The 27,192-nt window shown below is 43.9% G+C and overlaps 1 protein-coding gene across 1 annotated transcript in view; it reads left to right on the top strand.

Annotated features, from left to right (window-relative positions):
* The first annotated feature begins 3,526 nt into the window (after positions 1-3,526).
* Positions 3,527-27,192, top strand: part of TAF4B (TATA-box binding protein associated factor 4b) — a 54,014-nt gene continuing 30,348 nt past the window's right edge. Inside the window, exons 1-8 of the mRNA XM_075271916.1 lie at positions 3,527-3,860; positions 7,449-7,594; positions 8,992-9,693; positions 12,900-13,022; positions 14,030-14,119; positions 14,832-15,083; positions 18,450-18,585; positions 20,545-20,641. Coding sequence (XP_075128017.1) covers positions 3,527-3,860; positions 7,449-7,594; positions 8,992-9,693; positions 12,900-13,022; positions 14,030-14,119; positions 14,832-15,083; positions 18,450-18,585; positions 20,545-20,641 — 1,880 coding nt within the window. The remainder of the gene's footprint in view (positions 3,861-7,448; positions 7,595-8,991; positions 9,694-12,899; positions 13,023-14,029; positions 14,120-14,831; positions 15,084-18,449; positions 18,586-20,544; positions 20,642-27,192) is intronic.

Below are 27,192 nucleotides of genomic sequence, written 5' to 3'. Positions count from 1 at the left end.
ACCTCTCGCATTCTTGTGATTCTACTGGTAGAAGGTGATATTTCGGTTTTGCAGATTTATGGAGATTGATGAGAACGTCAGATAAGATTTTGTATCCACAACAGTCGCATACCTCCCAACCCTCCCAGATTCTGCGGGACAGTCCTGGACTGTGGGTTCTGTCCTGCCTTCTCGGTCGGCAGGAGGTATGTCCTGGCTTCAACTCATCTATGTTCAGAGGATTCAGATGAGTTGAATACAATTGTGAATGAAGTATGAGCTGTGCTTCCCGTGTGCTGCAGCTCTGGGAGCTGTAGGCGCGATGTGATGATGTCACTCACATTGTGCCTGCAGGTCCCAGAACATTCCGTGACTGACACTGAAGATAGAACAGTAAGGAGAGGCGAGTATCAGTATTTTTTATGTTAAACTTTTTCAGCACAAAAACTGTGCTGAAAAACTCGGCTTATATTCGAGTATATACGGTATGTGACATCATATGAGTGATTCAACAGTCACAGAATTTTGTTTGCGTGCAGCTTTTTCTTATTTTTTTACATAGATGTCAATGGAAGTTGCATACAACATGTCTGCAACTTGACTGTTTTTATATCTAAACCACAGGTCTAAGTAAGTTGCTCACTTTAGTCAATGGTAGCTGAGCTGCAGTATCGGCTATACACTGTACAGGGTCATCTGCTTCTGACTCCATGCATTGATTAGTACACCCACCATGCTGGGGCTTGGCTGTTGGCCTCACATATCCTAAGAATAGGCCATAAATGGAAAAAAACAAAACATAGACAAACGCTATAAATCAAAAGGGAAAAATCCAAGCATCCTGTCCTATCCTGCAGTGGTTTCAGTGATAAGACTGAAGCTGGTGGCCACTTTTGTGGATATGCTATTCCTCCAGCTGGCCTCAAGTCTCCACAGCACAAATCCAGTTCTGAGCTTTCTTCCAGAGGTACATACCCTTAGACTGGGCTCACACGTTTTTTTGGACCGGATTTTGAAGCGGTGGCCGCCTCAGAATCCAGTCCAAAAAACGACAAGCTGCGACTGGATACTGATACAGTGCACTGGCATCCAGTCGCGGCATTCCGCTCCAGATTAGGCCCAAATGAATGGGCCTAGTCAGGAGGGGGTGTCGTGCCGTGGACATCCGCGGCTGATTCAGCTGTGGAATCTGCGTCAAGAAAGGGCATGTTGTTTCTCTTTTCCGCGAGTGGGAACAAACTGCTTGCGGAAAAAGGAACCCATTGAATTCAATGAGAGGCAGTTTTTGAGCCGGATTCTGACATGGATTCTGAACCAAAATCCGGCCCAAAAAAAACTGTGTGAACCCAGCCTTATTGATGAAAGCCACAATGCCTATGTGAAAACAGCTTAATCTGCCTGCGCACATGCAACAGTGCAAACCCCCCCCCCCCCCACATAGACGGCACCCCCCTCTGCTATCCCATTCTCAAACACATAGTAACCCCCCCAGGGCCCTGACATACTCCTAACACACAGACTGCAGCCCCCTCAAGGACCTCTTTCACATGAACACAGACAGCATCCCCCTGGGACCCCCACAACCTTTCTTCACACACAAGAAGCACCCCCCCACACACACACACACTGACATGAAAAAAGCACCCTACACAGGAAGCAGAACATCAGGGACCCTCATTGCCAAAGCACAGATAGTAGCCCTCAAGCACTGGAAACCCTCCCCCACACACACAAAAAGAACCCAAGACCTCCTAGAAAATAGGCGGAAGCCCCCCAGCGACTGGATCACCCCAGTACACAGATGGCAGTCACCCTGGTACTGAGACTGCATACAAGCGGCAGACCCCAGAGACCGGCTTCCATCCCCTCTCAGAACACAGGCAGGAGCCCCCCCCCCAGAGAGTGGCGAACCCCTCTCCCCCACAGCACACAAGGGTAAGCCTCCCAACACAGAAGCAGAAACCCACAAGGCAGCCGAGCACCCCAACACACAGGCAGCACTCCGTCACCAGCGGCAGTATCCCAGGACCACCACACACTTTTGGCAAAACCCGAGGGACCACTACCAGCACCCCCTCACACATATAGGTAGCACCCAGAGACCCCCAAGCATGTACACAGGTGGCACCACAACCCAGGGACTCTTGCGCCCTCCCCATTAGATGCTAGCAGCACCCCTGGGACACCTTTCTGCCTATAGATGCCAAAAGCACGCCAAGGACCTCTGCCCTCTCTCTCGATGCCAAGAGCACCCCAATGACTCCTATCCTACTTTAAACATCAATCCAAGCCCACAGACCCTCCAGGATACAGTCCCATGTAAAACATCACTCTCTCTTGAGCTCCTCAACACACAGTCCCATGTAAATCCTATCACTCCCCTTCCACCATGCAGTCCCATGTAAATCCTATCACTCCCCTTCCACCATGCAGTCCCATGTAAATCCTATCACTCCCCTTCCACCATGCAGTCCCATGTAAATCCTATCACTCCCCTTCCACCATGCAGTCCCATGTAAATCCTATCACTCCCCTTCCACCATGCAGTCCCATGTAAATCCTATCACTCCCCTTCCACCATGCAGTCCCATGTAAATCCTATCACTCCCCTTCCACCATGCAGTCCCATGTAAATCCTATCACTCCCCTTCCATCATGCAGTTCCATGTAAATCCTATCACTCCCCTTCCATCATTCAGTCCCATGTAAATCCTATCACTCCCCTTCCATCATGCAGTCCCATGTAAATCCTATCACTCCCCTTCCATCATGCAGTCCCATGTAAATCCTATCACTCCCCTTCCATCATGCAGTCCCATGTAAATCCTATCACTCCCCTTCCATCATGCAGTTCCATGTAAATCCTATCACTCCCCTTCCATCATTCAGTCCCATGTAAATCCTATCACTCCCCTTCCATCATGCAGTCCCATGTAAATCCTATCACTCCCCTTCCATCATGCAGTCCCATGTAAATCCTATCACTCCCCTTCCATCATGCAGTCCCATGTAAATCATATCACTCCCCTTTCACCATGCAGTCCCATGTAAATGCTATCACTCCCCTTCCACCATGCAGTCCCATGTAAATCCTATCACTCCCCTTCCATCATACAGTCCCATGTAAATCATATCACTCCCCTTTCACCATGCAGTCCCATGTAAATCCTATCACTCCCACACAACAACTCGCTGCTTTCTGTTCTACACGTGCTCTTGTCTATAGAGCGCCCAGCTGTGATACGAGGCCCCGCCCTTCTGGGGAGGCTCCGCCCCTCCCGAGCCCTCATACCTACCAGGAGCAGCTCCCGTTAGCTCCGACCTCCCCGTTACCTCACATTATAGCGGGCGCCTGCGCTGCGCCCACATGGCCGGCACTACATAAACATGGCTGCAGCTTCAGCGTGTTGCTGTGGCGAGAAGTCTAAGGATAAGGAGTAGAGTAGTGATACAGCTGTGTATGAATGAACGCGGCAGCCCTGTATACAGCACACTGACAGACACTGCCCAGCACTCTCCTACCACAGGCAGCAGTGCCCTGTATGCCATGCACGCCTGCCAAGCCCCCTCCACCACAGCCGTGCTGAGCCATGCGGTGCCGGCTAGTCATGGGGTGACTTCATCAGTTCTTGCCGCCAGCTACACAGGAGTGTCCACTCCCCGGCCCACAGCTTCTCCTGTGCCGGCCAAACCCCCAGAGAATGCCGGTGTGGTGCCGGCATCTCCCGCCGCTGTGTGCACCCTGGTGGCAAAGGTGGCCCATACTAACCCGGCGGCCAAAGTGTCTGTGGGTCCTAGAATGACAGCCCCGCAGCAAGGGGCCCCCCTGAAAGCCTCGCACACGGCCATCCAGCTACCGGCAAACTTCCAGATCCCGCCCGGTGAGTAGCTCTGTCTCTGCCAGTGTAAGATGGGCACTTCACCTTGTGTCTGTATTTATTGTCCCTATTCTGTACCTGTAAGGGCACAGAAACTGCTCCAGTTACCTCAGAGAGTGCTATACAAGTGCCATCTATATTCTCAGATAGCGCCACACCCCCGGGCACTGACCGCCTGTAGCCTCCGATAGCACCACACCCCCGGGCACTGACCGCCTGTAGCCTCCGATAGCACCACACCCCCGGGCACTGACCGCCTGTAGCCTCAGCACCACACCCCCGGGCACTGACCGCCTGTAGCCTCAGATAGCACCACACCCCCGGGCACTGACCGCCTGTAGCCTCAGCATCACAACCCCGGGCACTGACCGCCTGTAGCCTCAGATAGCGCCACACCCCCGGGCACTGACCGCCTGTAGCCTCAGTACCACACCCCGGGCACTGACCGCCTGTAGCCTCAGCATCACAACCCCGGGCACTGACCGCCTGTAGCCTCAGATAGCACCACACCCCCGGGCACTGACCGCCTGTAGCCTCAGATAGCACCACACCCCCGGGCACTGACCGCCTGTAGCCTCAGATAGCACCACACCCCTGGGCACTGACCGCCTGTAGCCTCAGCACCACACCCCTGGGCACTGACCGCCTGTAGCCTCCGATAGCACTACACCCCTGGGCACTGACCGCCTGTAGCCTCAGATAGCACCACACCCCCAGGCACTGACCGCCTGTAGCCTCAGATAGCGCCACACCCCCGGGCACTGACCGCCTGTAGCCTCAGATAGCGCCACACCCCCGGGCACTGACCGCCTGTAGCCTCAGATAGCACCACACCCCCGGGAACTGACCCCCTGTAGCCTCCGATAGCACCACACCCCCGGGAACTGACCCCCTGTAGCCTCCGATAGCACCACACCCCCGGGCACTGACCGCCTGTAGCCTCAGCACCACACCCCCGGGCACTGACCGCCTGTAGCCTCAGCACCACACCCCCGGGCACTGACCGCCTGTAGCCTCAGCACCACATCCCTGGGCACTGACCGCCTGTAGCCTCCGATAGCACCACACCTCCGGGCACTGACCGCCTATAGCCTCAGCACCACATCCCTGGGCACTGACCGCCTGTAGCCTCAGCACCACACCCCTGGGCACTGACTGCCTGTAGCCTCTGATAGCACCACACCCCTGGGCACTGACCGCCTGTAGCCTCAGTACCACACCCCCGGGCACTGACCACCTGTAGCCTCAGAAAGTACCACACCCCCGGGCACTGACCGCCTGTAGCCTCAGTACCACACACCCGGGCACTGACCGCCTGTAGCCTCAGATAGCACCACACCCCCGGGCACTGACCGCCTGTAGCCTCCGATAGCACCACACCCCCGGGCACTGACCGCCTGTAGCCTCAGATAGCACCACACCCCCGGGCACTGACCGCCTGTAGCCTCAGATAGCGCCACACCCCCGGGCACTGACCGCCTGTAGCCTCCGATAGCGCCACACCCCCGGGCACTGACCGCCTGTAGCCTCCGATAGCACCACACCTCCGGGCACTGACCGCCTGTAGCCTCAGCACCACACCTCCGGGCACTGACCGCCTGTAGCCTCAGCACCACACCTCCGGGCACTGACCGCCTGTAGCCTCAGTACCACACCCTGGGCACTGACTGCCTGTAGCCTCAGATAGCACCACACCCCCGGGCACTGACTGCCTGTAGCCTCAGCACCAAACCCCCGGGCACTGACTGCCTGCAGCCTCAGATAACACCACACCCCTGGGCACTGACCGCCTGTAGCCTCAGTACCACACCCCTGGGCAGTGACCGCCTGTAGCCTCAGCACCACACCCCCGGGCACTGACCGCCTGTAGCCTCAGCACCACACCCCCGGGCACTGACCGCCTGTAGCCTCAGATAGCACCACACCCCCGGGCACTGACTGCCTGTAGCCTCAGATAGCACCACACCCCCGGGCACTGACCGCCTGTAGCCTCAGATAGCACCACACCCCTGGGCAGTGACCGCCTGTAGCCTCAGCACCACACCCCCGGGCACTGACCGCCTGTAGCCTCAGCACCACACCCCCGGGCACTGACTGCCTGTAGCCTCAGATAGCACCACACCCCCGGGCACTGACCGCCTGTAGCCTCAGATAGCACCACACCCCCGGGCACTGACTGCCTGTAGCCTCAGATAGGTTTTAGAGGAGGAAAATAGGGAAAGAATTTTGAAGCAAAAAAATGGTAAAATATTTAATATATGGGAGTTGTAGACCACATTGACAGGTGACCCTGCAGCTGTACGGAGATCCATAGAGCGTTTTTTTTTTGCGGGGCCAGATGTACTTTTTAGTTCTACCATTTTGGGGAATGTCTATTACTTAGATCACCTTTTATTTAAATCAGAGGCAAAACGGTGAAAAAAGAAAAACACAACAGTTTGAAAAATATCAGTAGACCGGGCATTTTTGGACACAGGGATTTCTAATGTGTATGTGTTTCACAGTGATTTTCTACTTTTATATGTATTCTAGAGAAAAGAGGTGATTAGAAGTTTTATTTATTTTATTTTTTTTTTAAAGCTTTTTTTTTTTTCTCACTATTTTATTGCCCCTTCCCCCTAGGTGGCTTGAACCTGCAATCATTTGATTGCAAGTTCCGTAGACTGCAATACAAGTGTATTCTCTACATTACTATTACGGCTGGTCATAGACTAACAGCAATAGTAATACAGCTATGATAGGCCTGGGAGCCTTCAATTGGCTCCAGGCTGTCACCAGAACAGGTCGGCTACTGCAACCTCGCCGCGCAGGAGCTGGCCTGTAACTTTAAAGGTATGGGGCCGGTAGGCACCGGCCCCGGGGGTATTTTACATTTTGGGGGGAAGGGGGGGGTTAAATCTTAATGCCCGCAATTAGAATGCATTCTAATTGTGGGCATTAGCTTTAGGCCTCTGCGTATAGCGGAGACCCGGTTACTATGGCGACTGCTCTGCAGCAGAGCGGCCGCCATTATTCTTACAGTCCCGGCAATAGAACGGCGGATGCCGGGAAGGGGGTTTTAGACGCCGGCACAGGTGTCCCAGATTTGGGGAAAAAAAAGTGCGTCTTATAGACCGAAAAATACGGTAGTTAAAGTAAACTAGTCAGGTTCTGCTGTCCTGTATCTGAGAGCAAGACATGATAGATGGGAGAGATGTTGAGCTTTGTGATACTTCGGTTTATATGTGCAGCAGGATTTCTGAGTATAGTAATACTTGACAGGATTCCTAAGGCCGGTTTGACACAGCAGAGTTCAGTCCAAGAAACTGTGTCGGCCAGATCTACCTGCTCAACTGAACTGACTTGCCCAGTTTACTTTAGCGGCGCTGCATTCAGGCCAGTAAATCTGTGGACTCCTGTGTACTATTTTTTTTGTTGAGGTGCTGGTAGTGATCATTTGGTTAGCGTTTCTTACGGATTAAAGACATGTGATTTGTTATATGGACACACATGCCACATAGCGGCTATTCTCCTTGACACCTCAAAGTGGTTGCCATTTTTAAGTTCACAGACTTATCCATGCTGTATTGAATGTGTTTTCTTTCTTTGCAGGTACTGTTCTCATAAAGAGCAGCAATGGCCAGCTTATGCTGGTCTCCCAACAAGCTTTGGCACGAGCTCAGGCCCAAGTGCAAAATTCCAATCCAAGAGCAGCTATATCATCTAGTGCTCCCACCATTCAGATCTGCAACGTACAGGTAGTAATATCAACAGATTGGGTTACCTTAATGCACCTCTGCAGATTTTTCTATTTCCTGGATTTTGACAATAATTTGCTATAGATTTAATGCTGTCACAAGCCCCCATGTGAGGATATATTATTGTACTCCTTTTGGATGTGTAATAACAAGTAATATATTGTCAGCTTGCTTGTTATACTGACTAATACATTAGGGTTTCATTATTTAATGTCTTTTACACGGTTATTTGATTCCTGTCCTACAAAATCAACACTATATGCTGCATTGCACATTAAATTACTTATTGTAAGTAAATTATCTTTACTTTGCTTGAAGGGGTTGTATCAGAATAAGTTATCACCTACTCATAGTATAGGTGATAAAATGTCTGACTGCTGGAGAGCTACCTTTGGGAATCCCACTGATGACAAGAATAAGGGTCCATTCACACGGAGTAAAGTGGCGCTGATTCTGGCACGATAACTCGTGGAAGAATCAGCACTGAAAAAAAGACTCCTGTTTTCTGCGCGAAACCCGTTGAAATCAATGGGGAAAAAAGCCTCCCATTGACTTCAATGGTTTCCATGTGGAAAACAGAACCCATTGAAGTCAATGGGAGTCTTTTTTTTTTTTTTTTCCAGCGCTGATTCTTACGCGAGTTATCGTGCCAGAATCAGTGCCACTTTACTCCGTGTGAACGGATCCTAAGGGTCTTGTGTACCCTGTTTAAATTGGACATCTTTACTTGCATGCTGCTGGTCTGTTCACAACCTGGCAGTGGCACAGGTTACTGAATACTGTACTTGGCTGTCTTCATCACTGTTTGACACGTTCTCACAGGAGACATGGGCTCCCTGTTCAACTGAAGGTCCCTTTGAGACTCTGTGATAAGACCAATATCGCTGATTCTGTGGAGTAACATCATTTTTAGGCCATAGTATGACTTGTATTCTGCATTTTTAACAATTTTTCCCTCATGTAGGCTTAATCTGTGATTATCCCACTGATCTAATGAGGGAAGATTAGCTGGTATGATGACGTCCATAGACGGCACATAGGGAGGACAGGGCTCAGCACCTTCATTCTCTCTCTCACTCACAGAAAAGCACCATATAGGATATAGCAAAAGTTCTGAACAGTTATGATGTGATCAAAACACTTGGGATGTGTCCCCTCTCCTCTTTTAATAGACCTTTATAGGTACAAGTAATTTAGTATTTCTTTTTGACTCTGAAATCTCTGCTGAGATTGTCAGTTTGGGAGAAAAGAAGACTGAAAGCATCTCTAAAACTGCCCATATTTTCAAGAGACTATATTAAAGCCCCACATTGATAAGAAATAAATGTATGTGATGGAAGGAACAAATGTTAACATGTCTTTACATTCTTTTTGCTTGTTTCTATCTTTTGGTCCAGGCTACTGGTGCACAAAGTGGAATTGTCAAGGTTTCCTCATCTGTAGCTTCTAAAGGAAATGTTTCCGCTTCCGGCCCTACATTGGTTAGGATTTGCACCACTCCACAGACAGTGCCTAATAGCCAAGGATCCTCTACAGTAATAATCCGAGCCTCAGCTCCTGCTGTAACAGTTTCATCCACGTCACCTGCTTCTACAACAACTGCCCCAACCACAGTGGGTATTACAGGCAGCTCTGCCCTGGCGTTAAATTCCAGTACCGTTGCTGTTTTACCTGTTGGAACCTCAAGTATTGCACCCAATGCTGTTAATACTTGCAGTTCAGTTGTGATGCCGACTGCAACTATATGTCCTTCCCAGGTGTCAGCAACTCCTGTCGCCTCAGCTATATCCATCCCTGCTAAACAAGCAACAGCAAATCTAGTTAAAACCTACATCCCATCCAGTGGCCCTCCAGCAGTTACTAGTAGTTCTACTATCAAAATAGCTGGTTGTACTATTTGCAGTGCACCTACTTCAGTAGGAACATCAATCTTAGTATCCAGCGTACCTCCGGCTACACCTCTGGTTACCTCAACTATGAAAGAACTTAACCAACCAGTGAAAATACAAGCAGGTTTTCAACCTGTAGCCGCCAATGTGAATGTGTGCAAAACTGAGCCTCAAAATAAACTGCAAAGTGCACAACCTACCAATACCACAGTAAGTATACATGTTCTTCTATAGTTCCTTACTTTTTACATAACCCTGCATAACATTGGTATCATTGTCTATAATGTTGCCAACTTGTACATGCTTGTGCATGGTAAGATACAGTAATTTGAGATTTTATATGGCAGTTACTAGGTAACAGTCTCGAATATACAATTTTTGAGTACACTTCTGCATCAGTTCTTCATGGTTTTCTACGTCTTTGCTTATAGTCATTCAGTAAGAATGTTCAGAGGGATATTGAGGGCTGATGTTTCATATACCAGCAATAAACTGAAGTGTGTTGGAGTATGAACATAACCATATTGAAACAGAACCTTTGGCCACCTCCAGCAACTTTATTTCTCAGCATCTATTAATAGGCAGTACTCAACTGATTTCAGCACAGTTGGGATTTTTACTTCTCTAGCCCCCCCACTGGTCCTCTGGAATCAGTGCAGTTTGTTTTGCTTTTTAAGCTCTGGAATATCAGATGGACATTCTCAAACTGGGGCAGGAAAAGGGAGCATGACAACATCCCCCCCCCCCCGTCTCCTCCTACCTGATGTCGCCCTCTTGACAGTACAGAGAATAAATAGTATATCAGGCATCAGAACTAACTGCACTTAATGCTCGGAAGGCTAGTGAAAACATTCCACCTGTGCTCGAGCTGCAACTTTTAAATGATGAAAATGAGCGGACTTGGTAGCGGTGGTGAAAGTCCCTCTTTAAATTTGCATTCGTATACAAATGAGGGTAAAAAAATTTTATTTTTTTTTTGCCTGGGAATCTACAGCTCAGACCAAAGTCTAGATAAGCTAAGGCACTTTTCCGCTCCCTTGCATATTTATAAATAAAACGATTTACATGAAAGCTGAATAATAGAGACTGTACAATCATCTCTTCAAGGTACTACGATTAGGTTTATAACCAATTAACCGCATTGTGTATTTGTTGAGAATCTCAGCATGAAAAATCTGAAGCATACCCTCTGTTCTAGATTTATTTATTTTTTAAATCAGATAATTTTTATGAACACATTTTTCCTTACATAAAATCAATCAACAAAACAACAGAAACACAACAACAATTCAAAGTAAATATGGAGACCCAATCTGACATATAAAGGAGGGGGGGGGAGTCAATTAGGACCCCCCGCTAAATCTTCCGAACCTCCTTTGATTTCCATGCAAGGAATAGCACTCAGGGGATCAAGGAAACAGATAAAGTAGAAGTGAGAGATCTATTCCTAATCAGAGACTGGGAGGGAAGACCAAGTGTGTCCAACCATGCACCTCAAATTTAGTTTGGGCCTTTCTCTGTGTATATACACCCCTCTCCAGCCTAATAGTATTATTAACTCTAGATATCAATTCCACCAGAGAAGGAGGGCTCGGGTCCAACCAATGGTAAGCAATCCATTTTCTTGCCTGGTACTGTTCTAGATTTTAGTTGTAGTAGAAGGCAGGGTCAATCCACACTGAAATCCATATATAACATGAATTTATTCAGATTTGGTAGATTTCTAGCCCAATTCAGCACCGGCATATTCATATGTTGATTGAACTTACCGTTAGCATTTCTTCTATAAGGGTTCCATTGACAGCCAATTTATTGGAATCTGCTGGACTGCAATTTTTTTATTTTTTTTTTGTATGAAGAAAAAAAAAATTTAAAACAAAAAAACCATAAAAAATTGAAACTATTTTACAAACCCATTTAGTATATCCAAATCTGGCACAAAAACACACTTTGGGTATTAATAATATGCAGAATGAGGTTTTCTTCCTGGTGTCTTCACTCAGAGCTGAAATGTTGCAGATTTTTCCAGAAGACAATCTGCAGTCTGTCTGCTGTAAATCCAAAAAAAAAAAAAAAAAGTATTGACCCAAACCTCAACATTACAAATCGGTATGATGCTGTGAATTTGGGTCTGTAGAACTGTAGTCGGGCTATAATATGTGCACAAAATACATCTTTAATGTACTTAAGTGAATTAGGCCTTATACTGATCTAGTACAGCAGGTAAAGGGCTTTCTCCACGTGCTGCAAATCATAACTAGTAGGGATAGAGGGTTGACTTGGGGATCTATATAGGCCATGTATCTGCTTGATCATTCAGTGATATTTTGATCACTGACGTCACTCCTTAAATTAGTAATGGGAAACCACAGTAGCTGCCACATCTGGTGGCTTTCTGTGAGGTACTAGGGTGATGTCACTGAAGTACTACCAAAATAATAATAATAATAATTTTTTATTTATATAGCGCCAACATGTTCCGCAGCACTGTACAATTTGTAGGGTTCAGATACAGACAGAAAAATACATTACAAAGAAAGTCATTTCACACAATGGGACTGAGGGCCCTGCTCGCAAGATCTTACAATCTATGAGGTAGAGGGGGTGACACAAGAGGTAGCAGGGGCAGCATTGCTTATACAGAGGTCGGACAATGTTGTAATAGAGGTGACTGTCATTTTACAAACATAAAACTTTGAGCCGTCACTAGTCGTGTCCTTTAACGTGTGGGTGGTGCTTGGACATATAAAGTTAGCCTGAAATGGCGGCATATTATGTGGGAGCTGGAACACAGGGGGGTTAGATTTTGGAGATTCTAATGATGGTACGGAAGGGTTTACGTTAGACATTGTGATAGGCCTATCTGAAAAATGCGTCTTTAGTTTGCGTTTGAAGCTGTAGAAATTGGGAGTTAATCTGATTGTCCAGGATAGAGTATTCCAGAGAAGTAGTGCAACTCAGGAGAAGTCTTGTATACGAGCGTGGGAGGTTCTGATAATAGAGGATGTAAGTGTTAGGTCATTGAGTGATCGGAGAACATGGGTTGGGCGATAGACAGAGATGAGGGAGGAAATGTAGGGAGGTGCAGCAAAATCCAGGCCTTTTCTGAGTACTTATGTAATTTGTTTCTTTATACTAAATCAAAGATATTTTCGCAACTTCTATTTAAGTTTAAGAATTTATTTTATTTATTTTTTTGAGTGGTCATTGGTATGTAGCTTTTAAATCCCCACTGTATTCTACAGCACTTTAGAGCTTTTGTCAGATTGGCAATGTTTATCTTTCACTTAGTCTTTACTTTTGTACTGTTTGTAGCCACCCAATATAATACCAGTTTTCATTTCAAGCGTGAGGGCTGAGTCGGTGAAGTTTTCAGATTGTACACCTTTATCACATTTTTTTCATATTTTAACTAGGAAGTCCTGGATAATGTAAAGAAGTGCAAGAATTTTCTTGCAACTTTAATAAAATTGGCATCAAGTGGACCTCAGTCACCAACCATGGGACAAAATGTCAAAACCCTGGTGAAAAATCTGCTGGTAAGCCAATATTGTATTTTTTTTTTTTTTTTTTAATCTTAAAAGAAATGGTGAATGATAGTGTTGAGCGAATAGTATTCGTAAAATACTTCGCCGGAACAGGAATGCGTGTAATCGGCCGAACAACAAGTGGTTAAACGCATCGAATCTTCAAAGCTTTTAACCCTTTGGTGTTTGGCCGATTACACGCATTCCTATGCCGGCGAGGTATTCGACGAATACTATTCGCTCAACACTAGTGAATGACTAACAAGGTACAGCAATTGCAACACGACAGTAAGCAGGAAAAAAATGCAACGCCATGTGGAATACCCCCCTTCCCAATACATGATGTAATGGTAGGTCATGAAGTGGGACAGGTGGTATGTGGAAGGTTTAGATGAGTCCTCTCCATACACAATGGATACTGGCTGTTTTATACAACTGGCACCCATAGCCACGAACAGTTTCTAAACCGAACAGGCTGTTAACTCTTTAGATACTGATCAGATGCTATTGAGGCAACTAAACAAATACTACAACTTGTCCTGCAAAACAAAACTTATTCAACTCCATACAAGGAAATATAAAAATTTACAGGTTTAACAACATGGCAAAATAAAGAATTTTCTTGTATTCTTAAAAGATTTGAATTAGTTTCTAAAACACAAAGAAAAATTATACATTTGGTGCTATTATGAGGTATATTTGGTCCCTTCACAAATGAGTATTTACAAAGTGAAAATAAAACATTTCTGGCTAATAAAAACAAAAAAAAAAAAGCTGAGGTGGAAAGGGGTTGAGGCATAGTTTAGCCATGAAGGTATGGTTTACTATGAAATGTTTCAGTGCTGCTTTAAACAGCGCCATCATGTGCCCAAACTTCACCAAGCTGAGGCACAATTTTGACCCCTTTCTAGTCACAGCCCTGATAGTAAATCTGGATCAATAAGAGAGTATGTGTGAACCTACCATTGCAACTTTCATTCATTTTTTTTAATTTTTTTGGTACTTCTCTTACTATCCAGGATTCCAAACTTGAACCAGAAGAGTTTACGACAAAATTGTACAAGGAGCTGAAGTCCTCACCACAGCCTTACCTAGTGCCTTTTCTGAAAGTAGGTTTTGTTTCTTTCCTCTTCTGAGCTGTAGAAATGTCTTATGACCAGGTTGTTTTAGAAACATAAATTGATATATTTAAGACTGACTTTAGGCTAGGACTATACTGCGACTTTGGCCGTGACATCTCTTGCATGACCAAAGTTGGCCAGATCAAAAGTTGGCAGGCCTGCATCTTTTTCACTAATGTAAGTGAATAGAGTCGCACTATAACACATGGTGACTTCTAGTTACAAAAATCTTGACCAATGTTCAACTCGAAATTGCAGTTGTAGCACATTAGGAATCGCAATGCAACTCCATTTACTTAAATTAGTGAAGGAGTCATGGGGTGACCCGGCAGTGTTTGGTTGTGCGATGGGACTCGCACCAAAATTGTCATGTAGCCCTAACCTTGGATGTGTACCTTACACTTCATAGAGAAGGAAGCAGTCCGCTGGGCTCCGGTTGAAGTCAATGGTTTGGTGAAATGTTCTGTCACACCAGAGTCTGATACCTGTAGATGGTTACCTGTGCTTGTCACGACAAAATACAGTTATGTTGAATGTCGGTGAAGGGCCAAAACACTGCTACTGTAGTGCGGCGTGTCTGATAAAACGGCCATTCAGAGTATATATAAAATATATATGCAAAAGTAAATATTTGCTTTCACTAATTGTATACCACTGGTATATATACTAATATATGCATTTATTTTTTCACTTTACATAGAAAAGTCTACCTTCACTGCGTCGTCTGATGCCAAATTCGGCGGAATTTATCCTGCAGTGTGGACAGCAAAGCCCTCCACCAGAGATCACAGCTACAAATTCACTCTCTTTGGTTAAGACTACAATATCCTCTCCCATGCAGATAGTAAAACCAGTTGGCTCTACAGCACTTGGCACTGTGAAGGTCCACCAAACTACCTCTGCTGTGGCCCAGCCTCTTGGTACCTTCAAACCTGTGAACATAAAACAGGTGGTAAGAGAATAAGTTTCTTTCTCTGATTCTTGGTTTAGTGTTACAGTATGTATAGTTGAATATTCGGGGTTTGTTATATGTTACTACCATGGATCTTTATTTTAACTGAGTACTCTAACTGTAAAGAACAGTTTTCTTTTCCTTATTGTGGATCATAAGGGACATTTACAGATACCTTTAGAGAGGTTGTCCATGCAATTAATTATTATTTTTTTTTTTTTTGTATTTTAATAGGCATGGGTAGGTGAAGAAAATATTATTCTCACCTCTCTCGTGTCCTCCCAAAGCGGTCTGGTCCTTCTGCTCCGGCATCTTCTCAAAGTGAAGCTGTTCACTGACTGTGACTTCATAGATCCCTTCCACTGAAGCTGCTAATTGGCCTCAGTGGTCACGCGACTGTTGAGGCCAGTCAGCGGTCTCAGCAGGCCTCTGGGAGAGACCCATGATGTCACAGGTAGTGACATCACCTACCCTTCGCCGTGGCCGCTGATTCGCCTCAGCGGTTGTGTGTAGCGGGGACTTCCGCCACACATCAGTACTGGACTGAGAAGACCAGACTGCGCTGGGAGGCACCCGGAGCACTGTGGAAAGGTGAATATGAATTTTTGTTTTTATTTTTTCCACTGCCCCCACCTCATTTCTAAATTAAGAGGGTTGTCCATCTATGCCTGGACAACCTCTCTAAGGAAGTTGCTTTTTTGGGACACCTTGTGGCGTGTCAGGTCTTATAGTGCCATACTTGTCCTGCTAAGGATTTTGGTAAAGGATATACATGGTGGAAAAAGGAGGTCATGCTCTAGTGCCACCTTTTGGAAGGTAGCTTCATATAAATCAAAGGATTCTAGTTTTCAAGATACCTAGGGGCATCACAAGGTATTTTAGTCAAGTCAGAATATCTCCTCTAAAAGGAAGAGCGGCATATCCACAGACTTCTATTTCAAGGTTATTGCTCCTCAATGAGGGTGCTGGCTGGAGGAGATGTCATAGACTTGGGACAGAAGGGGTTCTATGTCTCCTTAAGGAGATTTGCCTTTTCAGGCCATTTTGCAGTGAGTAGGGTCTTATAGGACTATACATGGTATATATGATATTCTGGATTGACTTTAACCCTGAAAGGGATTTTCTGGGCTAATTTTTTTTAAAAGGTCTGTTAGTGCTACTAATTGGTTAATAAGTGCGTCCAAATACCTTTAGCATTGTTTTGAGTGATTTCTGTTTTTTTTCTGGGAGTGCCTAACATCTTTTGCATATATTTTACCTGCTGCCTTAGCTGATGCAATGCATTCTGATAGTTGTAGACTCTCGCACTATATCTCACTCCCCCCTCCCCCTCTAAACTACCTCCTCCCCGTCTCCCTAGCTATTCCTTCCACTGCTAACCCTTTCCCTTCTCACTCAGCCCACCCCTGTACCTCATTATACTTTACCTGTCTTCTTCCTGTCTTCCTTCTGCGATGAATGGCTCCTCCTCCTCTTTTTTTTTTTTTTTTTTTTCTGCAAGTGCGCAGCATTGTGCCGTAGACTTGAATAGATTTCTATTGGCTAGAGATGGAGCATCATCTTCAGCGTTTTACATTTTTTATTTCATTTTGTAATTTAGAAAGTAGGCTGGGGAAGGCGTTTAGATTAGTGTAGGGTTTTATAGTCATCCCGGACAACCTCTTTAATAATGGCTGTAGGTTTCAGGAAATAAAAAATTGTGCATCCCAGTTGCACCTTTTTCATGATATTACAAATTCGATTTATGACTTTTGTAGACGGTTATCTGTGTACAATATATTAAAGAGGTTACCTGACTTGCTCTGGTGGTTTCTTGATGCTGGGCTTGGGATTCCAGCCTGGTTACAACCCTAGGTCATGTGGCCAGAACCTGATCCCGCACTAGGCCCTCCATCTTTTTCTGATTTCACAGGTTATTGTGTGTGCTACATTTTAAGGGAGTTTTTTTTGTGTGTTTTTGTTTTTCTAGTAAGTTGATGGGTTACAACACACTGATTATTCTCATTGCATAGAGTTAAATTTGTATGCCGTTGTGAGTCAGAAACAGGGACTTAGAAGACCTTTCAGCAACTCCAATTCTTTGTATCCTTTAATAGTTTCCCCTTCACTGATTCAGCACAATTCAAGTTTTTCTGTAGTCCCCACCATTCCTGAGCAATCCGGGCTGTTAGTTTTAGGGCCTGATATGCTAACTAGACTTTCTAATGTCAAGTGAGTGGTGATGGGCAGGAGGACGCAAGACGATGTGGCTCAGAAGTGGACAGTGCTAGAGCTCAAGATTATGCCCCCTTGGCTGCACCTACCTCCCACTACAACACCAAAACATCTTCCTGACAACATTGGGTCTAGAGAAAGATTCCAACTGTGCTGTGATCAATGGAGAGGAGCCTGTTAAAGGAAGCAAAGGTCTCAAGTTGGTTCCACCGGAGAGGGAATAAGTTGGAATTGCTGGGGCTCTGAATGCTGCTTACCATCTGATCAGGAAAACAGGCCTTGTAAATGAATAGCCAGTGCGCTTGCATGACCATAATTCCCACAGCATTGAATTACATCAAATGTTGGCACGAAAATTGTGCCAAAATCCATACATTAAAGTCTATCTGAAAGTACCCTGAGGCGATGTTCACATTTGCCTTAGTAAATACATTTTCCTGTTCTGTCATAGGACCAGAACAATGTAATTCAAGCTGTGGCTTCCATTGTATGACAGACTCCAAAAGATCTCATTGTAATTGGGTCTATTAGGCTCAGTCATGTCCTTCATTTTACTGCGCGTCTCTCTATTTATTCAACAAATACGGAAGCTGCAATGGAGTCTCCAGCACTAATGTGAATGGAGCCTTATTACACGTACAACCCGATACAAATGTGTATTATTTCATTGCTATCATTATATATAGCAATATCCGCTTATTTTCCGTAACCTTTTTTTCCCCACAAACTTGAGTATTTTTTATTAGTATTTTAAGAGAACATTCACAATCCATTTGACATCTGTGATCTAATTCCATATGAAATAAAACTGCACAGAAAATGTTGCAGATTTTATTTCCTGACATTTGAGTAAACTGCATTAATGATGAATTGTGAAACCTCCATGACTTGCGGTCTGATAGGCCTGCATGTCTTAAGGGATTAAGGCCATCTGGACAAGTTTATGTTGTTAGATATTACTGTAAACAACTGGTGAGATTTCTTGTTGTCATATCCAGACAAAAGTACGCTTGAGGATTCATGAGCGTGATGTGTGTAAACTGAGGGCTAGACACAGATGCCTCATAGCAGTTTTGGTTGATTGAACATGTTGATGGACTACTCGGAATGAGGACCTGTTTGTGCCTACTAATGTCGCTCTTACCATTGCAGGTAGTTCAGCAGCCAGCCGGTGGGATTGTGAAGCAAGTCACCACATTGCCTGCAAACTCAGCACTTAGCATTACCAAACCTGAAGAAAAACACGTCTCTCTGAATACCCTCATACAATCGGGGCATCTGCCACCAGGTACTCATTCCTGCTATTGAGTAATGTGCCAGTCACACCCAGGAAAAAGTCACTGAAGCCTTTTTTTCCTCTGCTTGTTACAAATTAGCATTTGGTTTATCACTCCTGCACCAATGTATATAAATGTACCATGTGCATTCAGCAATTGATAGCACAGACTATAAAGCCAATAAGGATTTAGTGGATTTGTATATTGCTTGTGCAATAAATGAAATTAACACCACTGGACTATTAGCCATGGTCCTCTTATGCATCCATACAGTGTTCAGTAACAATGCCCTGTGTTTTAATGCCTGAGTAGGTCTCCATGTCTAAGTGGGGGTATTGCTACTTAATGAAGAGACATAGGTAGTAGAGATGAGCGAGTACTATTCGAAACGGCTGTTTCGAATAGCACGCATCCATAGGAGTGAATGGAAACGGCTGGCATGCAGACTTTGCCGGCCGCTTAACCCCCTGCGTGCCGGATGCGTGCAATCATTCCTATGGGTGCATGCTATTTGAAACGGGAGTTTCGAATAGTACTCGCTCATCTCTAGTAGGTAGTGCTCAATGGGAAAAAAAACATGCAAATTTGCTGTTTATACACTAGTTTACATCATACCAACCAAACCAAAAACTCTTCTAGAAGGAGAGAGGCCTATTTGCAGACAGCTGCTCGTGACCCCTGTGCAGCATCTAAGGCACCTCAGCCAGCTACTACTGTTCTCTACCGATGAGGAGCAAGAACCCCAAAACCGCTTTCTACAGAGGAGTCCCTCTTACTGCTGGGGGAATTTCTGGATGTAATGACTGTTTTCTGTTTTATGAAGGAGAACTTCATTACAAAGGGTTGATGTGAAACACTTGCTTCAAGTTGCCCTTCTATTTAATTGGTTTGAAGATATATCAAGGTGTTTGCAGACTATGTAAAATTTCATACATGGTTTATTGGGAGAAAAATATGCAAATAAGTCATTCTTGATAGAAAAAGGAAGACTTGCTCTAGTGCCACCTTTTAGAAGGTAGCATCTTCATAGTTCAATACTTCTCTTTCCAGAAACTGAGTTGCATGATCTGTGGTTAAAGCCAGTATATCTACTCCCAAAGATAGACCTATCCTTAGACTGCCATTATTAAAGAGGTTGTCCAGGCTAAAAAAAAAATAAAAAAAATTGTAAATCGGCTGGGGAGGTGAAAAAAAATTAAAATCCTACTGTAATGTCCCTGGTGCTCCAGTGTCTCCCAACATGGTCTAGTCCTGCAGCTCTGTTGTTTAATTCCAATGGCGGTCTCCACCGCACGTGACCGCTGAGGGGTTACAAGGTTCCCTCCTTAGGTTGCTGAAGGGGTATGGGACGTCTCAGCCAGTGAGAACTTTTGTCAAAAGAAGACAGCTGAGCAGTAGGACCGGACTGCGCTGGAAGAAAATCGGAGACAAGTGAGTGTTGTGTTTTTTGTTCTTTTTTTGGACAATCGCTTTTACTGTCTTTCTGTCATAGAATGAGAATAACGAATGTCAAAGGGCAAAAACAGATGGAACCCCATTCACCCGCATGTAAATGACATGACAGAAGCTTGTGGCTTTAGAAAACGTTGTGCATACAGGACATTTTCCATTTTCTTCTGTTACAAAAGTAATGCTTTATGGCAGAAGAAAGCTTGAATGGGTACAGGTACAGACGGATGGGGCTCTGTTTCCATTATTCTACTACCGTTAATGTCGTTGCACCTATGTCTGTCTTGATGGAAAAAGCTAAATTTGTTCATGCAACTAAGTTTCTGGAAAACGAGGCATTGGTCTATAGGGTGCTACCTTCCAAAAGGTGATTTTAGTGAAAATTAAAGTTATTAAAGTATAGAAAACTGATGGACCCCCTCGCATGCCAGTAACTTCCATGCAGAAGCTGTTCTTTTGGCCAGGGATCCATTTGCTAAAGCATTAGTTAATTGATCTTATCTGTTTCTTTCCCTTTAAAGCATCAGTTGTGAAACAAATCGCCATTCCAGGAAATAAAGTTATATCCCTGCAAACGTCTTGTCTTCCTATTAAAGAGATTAGCACCTCATGCTTCAGGTAATACAAAAATGATGCAGTCACATGTTTCCACACCCAATAATTTACCGCAGGTAGCTGAGGTTTTACAGGTGAAATACCTTAATTTTTACACACTTCACCTGTAAATAATGCAACCATAGCAATATTGTATGTAAACTTGATGCAATTTTGACCTTAACTGAACCACAAAGGTTTACAGGATGAGCAATTAAGGGTTATTTAGAGTATCAATGACGGCTCCTTTGGAGAAACCACCTCCACAGCACTTCACATATTACAGCAAATTGATGGCAAGATGGGAATTAGGGAGCGTTCACACTACCGTCGGTGTCCAACAGCTAGTGTCCGCTGCTCACTTCTACCAAATCAATTCTCTCTAGGCTGCGCTGATGAAGTCCAACCAGACAGAAACGGTGCTGTCCCTAGCTGAGAAATTGATTTGGTTATAACCCTGCATTATGCAGTAAAGACTTCTGGGAAAGTCGGGCATGATGTTCATGGTGCTTCCCATAGAGGGCGGCATAACAGAGGCACTGTCTCCCTGTTTACATCTTGGGAGACAGATTTGCATATTCTTCCCATGTTCCCTTGCAGTGGAGCAACTATGGCTGTATAAGTCTGGATGGACGTTATCCCCATAATCTAGTCCGATGTAGTAATATTCCTAATTCCAAGTATTTAAGATCAGCTATTCCCATGTTGACAGAAATAACTATAATTATACACTAATCGAATAGTTACAACAAAACTGTCTTAAAAAGGACTGTACTGTCAGAGGAGGTGTTCTTTACCGCCTGGCCATGATGCTGAGTGGTAAGGAATGCCCCCACCCCAGTAATAATCTATGGACTTGTACTGGAAGGAGAGTGAGGAGGCGTTCCTCACCACTCAATGGCATGGCTGGGTGGTAAGGAACGCTCCCTCTGACAATACAGCGCTACGGACACTACTGTCAGGAGGGAAGTCCCTCACAGACTGTCAGAAACGCTCTTCTGACAGTGAAGAGCTATTGGTAACGGCACCAATGTCTCCATCTCCAGGGCCCATAATGGGAAAGCTGACTGCGCTGAATTCATGCACTGTTAGCTTTCTAGTGGTATATAAAACCGATTGTGCCTGAGGACATGAAAGATCTTCTTTAAAGGGTTTGTCTGTTGTGTGTGTCTGTTTAGATCTATATAAATAAATATATTAAATTTATATATATATATATATATATATATATATATATATATATATATATATATATATATATATATATTTTTTTTTTTTGTAGAATTGCTACTTTTTGTTTTATTTATTTTTTTTAATTTATTGAACTGGTTAACATGGTAGACTGACAAAAAATTCTTCTAGGTAGCCTAGTCGTAATAAGTTTTTCACCTTTCTGGTACTTTGCAGTAATACCTATTTTAGCTATCTTGTAAGAGCTCCCATATATTCAGATAACTTATTGGCTGAACTTCATTCTTCCTGGGTGGTACAATTTTCCAGAATCAACTTAATAGTTCTTATACAATTTGGAAATACAATTTGTTTTATATGTTTGCCTTGGTTGGCCAACTATCTAGTTTGCAACAAGACAGACTATATTCTGTGGTAGCCATGCTGGTTAACAGAGCCTCCGATTCAGTATGAATGCAAAGTGTTGTGGGGAAAAGCACCTGCTCCATTTCTCTGCATCTCACAAGCAAGTGAAAATTAGGACCAATAATACAGAATTCCAGAGATTTTCTGTTTTCCTTGGATCTTCTTTATCTCAGTAGCCATCCTCACATAAATGCCTAATTTGACATAGTAGAGATGTCACTGCCTGAGCTCAATGAAGCATCTAATCTGAGTTGCTGTTAAAACGTATTTACGTTTTGAAGTTTCATCTGTGCATTGCAGACAGCTATTGGTCCCCCTCTTCCTATAGTTATCCTTATGAGTACCTGGCACTTCATGCTTTTTGCTGAAGAAACGAGTCGGAAGAAAGTAGGACACCATCTTAAATGACCATATAGGCTAAGTTCACATGGTGGAATCTGCTGCTGATTTTGAGGCAAATTCCACCTTCGTTCATCCTCCTGCAGAGCAGAAGGCAGAAAAATAATGTCCTGCTTCATCTTTCTGGCGGATTTAGTTGGAGTCCATGGCTTGACACAGCCCGCTGGTCAGGTCAGTACCTGCAGGGAAGTCGGAAAATGAAGGGGGCAGAAAAAGAAGAATCTCTGGCAGATGTCCACCTCAAATCCCCTTCTTTTTCCACTGTGTGAATGTAGCTTTAGTTTTGTATTTGCCCAGTTTCACAATATTTTTAGGTTAATAAACATCAGACCTTTTTGTCATTTTACAGTCATCAACACAAAACTGACTTATTCCATGGGTTATGGTTGTGTAGGAGGGTTAAGGACTTTTGGAAGGAGATACATTGTTTGAGCTACTCCGTTTTGTACAGGAATGTCCCCCTTATTCTTATGAACATATCTCTTCCTTAAAGTGTTGGATGTGTCCTCCTCAAGGTGGGAAAGGCCCTTTCACTAACACTTCCATACTATTTGTCTGGTGCAGAGGGGTTTATGCTTACCTTTTAAGTGGTTGTAGACCAGGTGAAACCTTTGCGTCCTATACAAAAATTAGAAATGTGAGTAAATCCTCTACTACTGGGAAGTTCTTTACGAAGTGGTGGCTTTCATAGTTGAATGCTTGAAGCCTGCCGAGATCATGCAGTTGATGACACCCTTCACACCCACTCAGTGGTATCTGGAGCTGCGATGCCGCACCCTTCAGACTAGAGTAATAGACTGCTTGGCCTCTTTGTGCTCTGGACTATAATGGGGACTGTAAAGGAAACACTTATACTTTTCCTTTTGCTAAATCCACTTATGTCTTTGGCTCAAAAATCACAGCAAAAAAGTAACTTCTGCAATGTGTGACCTCAGCCTTGAGCTTCTGTCACACCACCATTTTTGTTTGGGGCAGGGAATCAGAAACTGATGGGTTTTTTTCCTGAAATATGTCTCTTCCATCCAACAAAAACCTTTCTTTTTTTTTTCTTTTTCTTTTTTTTTTCTAAAAATCATTTGTTTCATCAATATTTTTTATTTATTTATTTTTTTAATTATTAAGTTTAACACATTTTGCCTCCGTAATTTGAAATCCTGTACTGAAGTGCACTGTCTGTCCATGATTTCTTTCCCCTTTTTTCTATTGCCAGATGATATCTGTATACTGCTTTTCACTAGGAGTAGGAGTGGAAGGCTCATGTATAATGTACAGAAGCTGAGGTTGGGGTAGGGTCACTTCAAACGGGTATGTCTCAGGCATTTTAAAATGTAGGTCCGTGGTTCTGGTGTCCTCTGAAAGATGAGATTCTCAGCTTTCATATGACGCAAATATTTCTTCCTGTATTTCTACTTGTATTATTTCTAAAGAATATCACAAGTTGAAACCAGGTTTGGGACAGTTGATGCTGCATACAGATATGCCTTCCTCCATCAACCTTGGCTTTCCTGCCATATAAATGAGCCCACCCACCCATACACTGTGAGAAGCCGTATACTGATTTCACCAGGTAATAGGGAGACAGGAGAAAGAAGACAGTCATGACATGTAGAGTTCAATGCAGGAGATCACAGAAAATTAGCCAAAATTTAACCCCTTCCCGCCGATGGCATTTTTTGATTTTCGTTTTTGACTCCCCTCCTTCTAAACCCCATATCTTTTTTATTTCTCCGCTCCCAGAGTCATGAGGTCTTAATTTTTGCGGGACAATTTTTTCTTCATGATGCCACCATTAATTATTCTATATAATGTACTGGGAAGCAGGAAAAAAATTCAGAATGGGGTGGATTTGAAGAAAAAATGCATTTCTGCGACTTTCTTACGGGCTTTGGTTTTACGGCGTTCACTGTGCAGCCAAAATGACATGTCCCCTATATTCTGTGTTTTGGTACGGTTCCAGGGATACCAAATTTATATGGTTTTATTTACATTTTGACCCCTAAAAAAAATTCCAAAACGGTGTTAAAAAATTTTTTTTCTAAAAGTCGCCATATTCCGACGGCCGTAACTTTTTTATACATAGGTGTACGGGGATTTTTAGTTCTACCATTTTCGGGAAATGTTATTGCTTTGATCACTTTTTATTCAAATTTTTATCAGAATTAAAACAGTGAAAAAATGGCGGTTTGGCACTTTTGACTATTTTTCCTGCTATGGCGTTTACCGAACAGGAAAAATATTTTTATAGATTTGTAGAGCGGGCGATTTCGGATGCGGGGATACCTAACATGTATATGTTTCACAGTTTTTAACTACTTTTATATTTGTTCTAGGGAAAGGGGGGTGATTTGAACTTTTAATACTTTTTATATTTTTTTATATTTTTTTTTACTTTTTTTTTTTTTTTTTTTTTTTTTTTTTTTTTTTTTTTTGCTTTTATTAGACCCCCTAGGGGTGTTGAACCCCAGGGGGTCTGATCACTAATGCAATGCATTACAATGCTAATGCATTGCAATGCATTGCAAAAAATCATCATCTCTTTTGCAGGCTGTATACACCAGCCTGCAAAAGAGAGAATTTGCAGACCGGCTGGGAGCCTTTAACAAGGCTCCCGGCTGTCATGGCAACGGGGGGTCGGCCCTGGAGCATGCTCCAGGAGCCGGCGATCCCTGCCAAAATGGCGGCGCCATGCGCCGCCGGGAAGATGGCGCCTCCGGCGCCTTTGACAGCAGCGCCGGAGGGGTTAATGCCTCCAATCGGTCCGGGGACCGATCGGAGGCATTAGAGCCGGTTGTCTACTGCTTAAAGCAGTAGACACCCGGCGGCTATGACGGCCGCCCGGCTCCCGGGCGGTCGCCATAGTTACAGACCCGACACGCGCCGTACTATTACGGCGCATGTCGGGAAGGGGTTAATATATTTATTTCATTACTGTGTGATTATTTTTTTTTTTTATATTGCACCCAACTTATTGCCATTTTCTGGCATTCAGTTCATGTGGCTGGTGAGCTTCATATATTTTACAATGGATTTCGGTGAGTCATTCTGTGGTGTGCTTTGAAACAATTTTGACACTTTCTTGGATGTGTATAATCGATGAATCCATATGGGACTATATTAATGCATTAGTATTTGTGCACAGTCCACACCCACTACTAATGTACGGACTTTCTCCAGGTACATGACATTACATTTTCATGCACTGTATGACCTATTCTCTTTAATGTATTTTTAGTTCTGTGAATAAAGTGTGATATATTTGATAATATTTGCGTACTGTGTAGTTTCGGTAGATCACTACTGTGGTGACCCTTATAGATGATTGGTGAATGGCGATGCCTGCTCATGTATGGTTTATATCTAAAAGCATACTACAATTTGTTTTAATGTGGCAAATTCTTTCAGAAAATCAGAAATTGTTCGATTAAATGTCTTTTCCCTGAAAAACTTCAGCATTTTAGAGTAAAATGCTGCGAGTCTGATGCTGTGATCGGGAGGCAAATCTCAGGACTGGTCCTATTCCTGTGTTTTGTTTTTTTGCACTCCGGTTTCAATGAATCGCTTTATGGGTCTGTGGAGATTTGGTCAGCTCTGACATCATCCATATAACATTATATCATGCTATTTATCCCAGATCATACATGCAATAGTGTGTGATGGCTGTATCTTCAACTTTCCTATTCCTTAACTTAATTATATAACTTCATTCTAGTTTTGGCATATTTTACAAATCCAAGACTTTTTTACCAGCCATTGACGCTCCCATTTCATCCATTCCTCACGTCTGTCCCATCATTTTATCAATAGTTTATCCTTAATTTTCAAAAATTCTGCAACACTATTCCCCCCCCCCCCCCCTCTAAATCCTGTTTTCTGACCTTGCAATAGTTGTGGGTTGTTGTGAGTTCTTCTCATTAAAATACTTCCTATGGAATATTCTGCTTCATTGCACTACTGTATGTATACTAGATAACTAGAGATGGATGGATGATCCAGGGATGTATTTTGATTGACATATTTGGTGTCAGGATTAGCTTTTCCCCTAAGGCTAGTTTCAGATGAGTGTATATGGGTACAACATAGAACCCAGTTGATTTATGGCTATAATGTGGACTTATTTGGATGTTACACTTGTCTGAAATAAGCTTTAAATGAGGGGAAAAACAACTTCAAGAGCTCTCCATGTTGTAAGTAAATAGAAATAATTTGTAATTTTTCTGCACAATGCAATTGCAAGATACTTTGAGTGACATCAGAGTATTATTCTGTTATGTACTCTCCTAGCTGAGGGCTTTTGATCTGTTCTGTTGCGATGAAACTGGGCAAAATAGGACCTGCTCTAGTTTCATCAGATCGGACTATTGGATGCCCTCACGGATAGCATGCTCGGATGTGTGCATGATGCATTCAGGTTATGAACTCTTAAGATGGGCCATGATATTCGGCTATAATACAATTGCAGTAATGCTACTCCCTTTCACTTAGGACAAGTGTATTCTTTCTTTATATGAGCATCTGTCTGTATTAGAGGTGCAGCCTGGTCTAACCATTGGTCTGCTGACCTGGACTCACAACCTCATAGG

Source organism: Leptodactylus fuscus, chromosome 4, assembly GCF_031893055.1.
Source record: "Leptodactylus fuscus isolate aLepFus1 chromosome 4, aLepFus1.hap2, whole genome shotgun sequence".
In the NCBI taxonomy this organism is placed as follows: domain Eukaryota; kingdom Metazoa; phylum Chordata; class Amphibia; order Anura; family Leptodactylidae; genus Leptodactylus; species Leptodactylus fuscus.
The sequence above is the reverse complement of the archived record's forward strand: the minus strand, read 5'-3'. Positions and strand labels throughout refer to the sequence as shown.